We start from the raw sequence: 3,592 nt of genomic DNA, 5'->3' as shown, positions 1-3,592 counted from the left end.
GTAATACTCCTTCCGTCCTAATTTATGTGATATACTTTTTTTTTAGTCTGTTAAAAAAAGAATGATACATTTTCTTATTTGACAACAATTTAACTTTAAACTTTACTTTTTACGTTTAACGAGATGATCTATAACCACACAAATTTCTTTGGTTATTTTAGACCACAAGATTCTAAACTCTTTTCTTATTTCTTAAATTTTGTGTTCAGTCAAACTATAACACATAAATTGAGACGGAGGAATTACTTCTTACTCCTAACTTTTAAGTCAATTGTTAAAAAATAGCATAATAAGGAAGGATTCATCCAAGATACAACTCAGAAGGGGAAAAAGAAAAGCTAGAACCCAATTTGTTGAAAAAATTAATTTTCTAAATTGATTAATAATAGGACTAAACAAGATAATTCCAAAAGTTGTTTTAGTGTTCTAAGATTCTGGCAGCCAGGCTGCCACTAGCCCCAACAACACATTAGCACGTTGCCAACAAAATCAGTGGTCAAATTTGATAGGCTCATCACCACAGTCCAAAATCCTTTACGAAACCAAACTTTACACCTCAACCCTCCTTTTTTCCTTCATTTTAATGTTCCACTGTTGTATTATCCTCCTTCCTTAGCCCCACTTTCTTGGCTGCTGCACAAAGGCCCCACAAGCAAGTGTACAACTATTCTAATTTCTCATTGTTGCCTCCTCCATGCACTTATTATTATTTATTAAACCCTGGTTATATCTATTTCAAAAACCATCATGCTTCTCTCTCTTTTTTTTCTCTCTCCATAACAGCACATAGGATTCTCCGTGGAGGCCTGTTTGTGGGGTTGTCTGTGTTGACAAAAAGGTTTGTTCATGATCTATGGTTCTGTTAATTCTTGATTATTTTAGTTCCATGGATGTTTGGTTGAAATGGGGTTCTTTGTTGTTGTTGTTGTTTTTTTTTTTTTTTTTTTCCCGTTTAAGCTTTTGGAATTTGGGGTTTTGTGCTAGATCTTATGTTTGACTGTAATGTAAGGTGGTTAATGTCCGTGAAGTCTGACTGAAATTTGTTTTGTTTTGCTCTCTTTTATTTTGCTTGCAGGAAGTTCTCTAATTTTGGGCTGAGTGAGGTACTCCTTTGAAATTCTTGGTCTTAAGTCCTATTTCCTGTTAGATCTAGCTATTTTTAGGAACCCTTGTTTGCTGTTAAACCCTTAGACCTCATAAAAATTCAATCTTGAAACCATTTGTCAACAAAAAGTTCAATCTTGAAACCTCCTATAATCTGCACTTTAGGTCTATCTTTAGTGAATAACCTTTGACCTTAAAGATTCCCATTCTTGTTTGAAGGGCTTGATTGCCCTTGAACTGTTGATTTTATTAGTTGGGTAGTGCAAAGTTGTTGAGTTCCATCAAAATGAGTGAAGCCAAACAAGAAGCCCAAGTTAACAACCCCCCTTCTTATTCCAGAAACTTTCCTGATTTCAAACAATCTGTGAAGCTCAAGTATGTGAAACTTGGATATCATTACCTCATTACCCATGGAATGTACCTATTTTTATCCCCTCTAGTTATTATCCTTGCTGCTCAACTCTCTACGTTCTCGCCCACTGACCTATATATTCTTTGGGAGCAGCTTAGGTTCAATCTCATATCTGTCGTCATATGCTCCACCCTTTTGGTCTTCCTGTCCACCCTCTATTTCCTAACCCGTCCTCGCCCTGTATATCTTGTTAATTTCTCGTGCTATAAGCCTGAAGATTCTAGGAAATGCACAAGGCAGATTTTCATGGAGAGGTCAAAGTTGACTGGTTCATTCCCTGATGAAACTCTTGAGTTCCAAAGGAAAATTCTTGAGAGGTCTGGCCTTGGTGAATCAACCTATCTCCCTGAAGCTGTGCTGAGGGTACCACCAAATCCTTGTATGGCAGAAGCACGAAAAGAAGCTGAGATTGTTATGTTTGGTGCCATTGATGAGCTCCTTGCTAAAACCGGTATTAAGCCAAAGGATATTGGAATTCTAGTTGTAAACTGCAGCTTGTTTAATCCAACCCCCTCATTGTCTGCAATGATTGTGAACCATTACAAGCTTCGTGGGAACATTGTTAGCTACAATCTTGGTGGAATGGGTTGTAGTGCTGGTTTAATCTCGATCGATCTTGCAAAAGATCTTCTTCAAGTCCATCCCAATACGTATGCTTTGGTGCTCAGCATGGAAAACATCACCCTGAACTGGTATTTTGGGACTGAGAAATCGATGCTCCTTCCAAATTGCTTATTCCGGATGGGAGGTGCTGCTGTATTGCTCTCCAACAAAGGATCTGAGCGAAGAAGATCAAAGTACCAGTTGGTCCATACTGTCAGAACTCACAAAGGTTCCGATGACAAGTGCTTTTCTTGTGTTTATCAAATGGAAGATCCCAATGGAAAAGTTGGAGTATCACTGTCAAAGGATTTGATGGCAGTAGCTGGCGATGCTCTAAAAACCAATATCACTACATTGGGTCCTCTTGTGCTTCCCATGTCCGAGCAGTTGCTTTTCTTCGCCACCCTCGTGGGAAGAAAACTGTTGAAGATGAAGATCAAACCTTATATCCCAGACTTTAGATTGGCCTTTGAGCATTTCTGCATTCACGCTGGTGGCAGAGCTGTGTTAGATGAAATAGAGAAAAACCTGCAACTCACTGACTGGCACATGGAGCCTTCAAGGATGACATTGTATCGATTCGGCAACACCTCAAGCAGCTCCCTTTGGTACGAATTGGCCTACTCGGAAGCTAAGGGAAGGATCAAGAGGGGAGACCGAACTTGGCAGATAGCGTTTGGTTCAGGGTTCAAATGTAACAGTGCAGTTTGGAAAGCTTTACGATCGATTAATCCAGCCAAGGAGAAGAGCCCGTGGATGGATGAGATCGACCAGTTCCCTGTGGATGTTCCAAGGGTTGCAAAAATCTAACAATCCAAATGGAGCTTTCATTTAGCTTAGTGTTCCCAAAAAATGCAGGTGATTATTCTTTTTCAGTTGGCATGTGCTGTTCAGTTGTTTCCTTGTGATTCTAAAGCTAGTCTATAGCTGATCTAATTCTATTGAGAAGCTTAGATAGGGAATTCTACTTGCTCTCAATTTGTTATGAGAATCAAGTAAGTCTTCTGATGTTTCTGAATATTGAGTTTAGGGTCGTTGACTTGTTAGTTAATTTGGAATTCAGGGGGGTAATTGTTGAATATCTATCAGTTGATATGCATGTACAATTTCTTATTCATCATTTATCCTAGAAATTCATATTCATTATTCATCAGTTGTGTGTTATTGCTATCAGACTAAGTTTGCTTCATCGATATACATTCCCCTATTCATTGAAAAGATACCAAAGAAAAAGGAGCACAATTCACCTTTTCTTTTTCTTTGTTGGAAGTAACATTTAGGTGAAGTTGAAGGTGAAAAAAAAGAAAAATGTTGAAACGTATCTCTATCCATTTGTTTATAATAGGATAAAGTTTCATAAAATTATCTACCTTCTTGTTTTGTTTGTAAATGGGAAAGGGAAATAGAGGAAAATAATGGAGAAAGTGGTTTTAGATGAAAGCGGAGAGAAAAGATAAAAGTCTCAATTTATGT

General features: G+C 38.0%; 1 protein-coding gene across 1 annotated transcript; it reads left to right on the top strand.

The window, feature by feature from the left end:
* The first annotated feature begins 639 nt into the window (after window positions 1-639).
* On the top strand, window positions 640-3,269 carry LOC132643891 (3-ketoacyl-CoA synthase 11-like). The gene is made up of 2 exons (XM_060360423.1): window positions 640-838; window positions 1,076-3,269. Exon 2 carries the CDS (start codon window positions 1,391-1,393, stop codon window positions 2,927-2,929), a length of 1,539 nt encoding a protein of 512 aa, XP_060216406.1. The 5' UTR covers window positions 640-838; window positions 1,076-1,390; the 3' UTR covers window positions 2,930-3,269.
* The last annotated feature ends 323 nt before the right edge of the window (window positions 3,270-3,592 follow it).

Source organism: Lycium barbarum, chromosome 1 (genome assembly GCF_019175385.1).
Source record: "Lycium barbarum isolate Lr01 chromosome 1, ASM1917538v2, whole genome shotgun sequence".
Taxonomy (NCBI): Eukaryota; Viridiplantae; Streptophyta; class Magnoliopsida; order Solanales; family Solanaceae; genus Lycium; species Lycium barbarum.
Note: the sequence above shows the minus strand (reverse complement) of the source record. Positions and strands in the feature narration are given on the sequence as shown.

What these genes read in the sequence shown, in the direction of transcription:
- LOC132643891 (XM_060360423.1), top strand. Translation starts at nt 1,391, where the DNA reads ATGAGTGAAGCCAAACAAGAAGCCCAAGTTAACAACCCCCCTTCTTAT.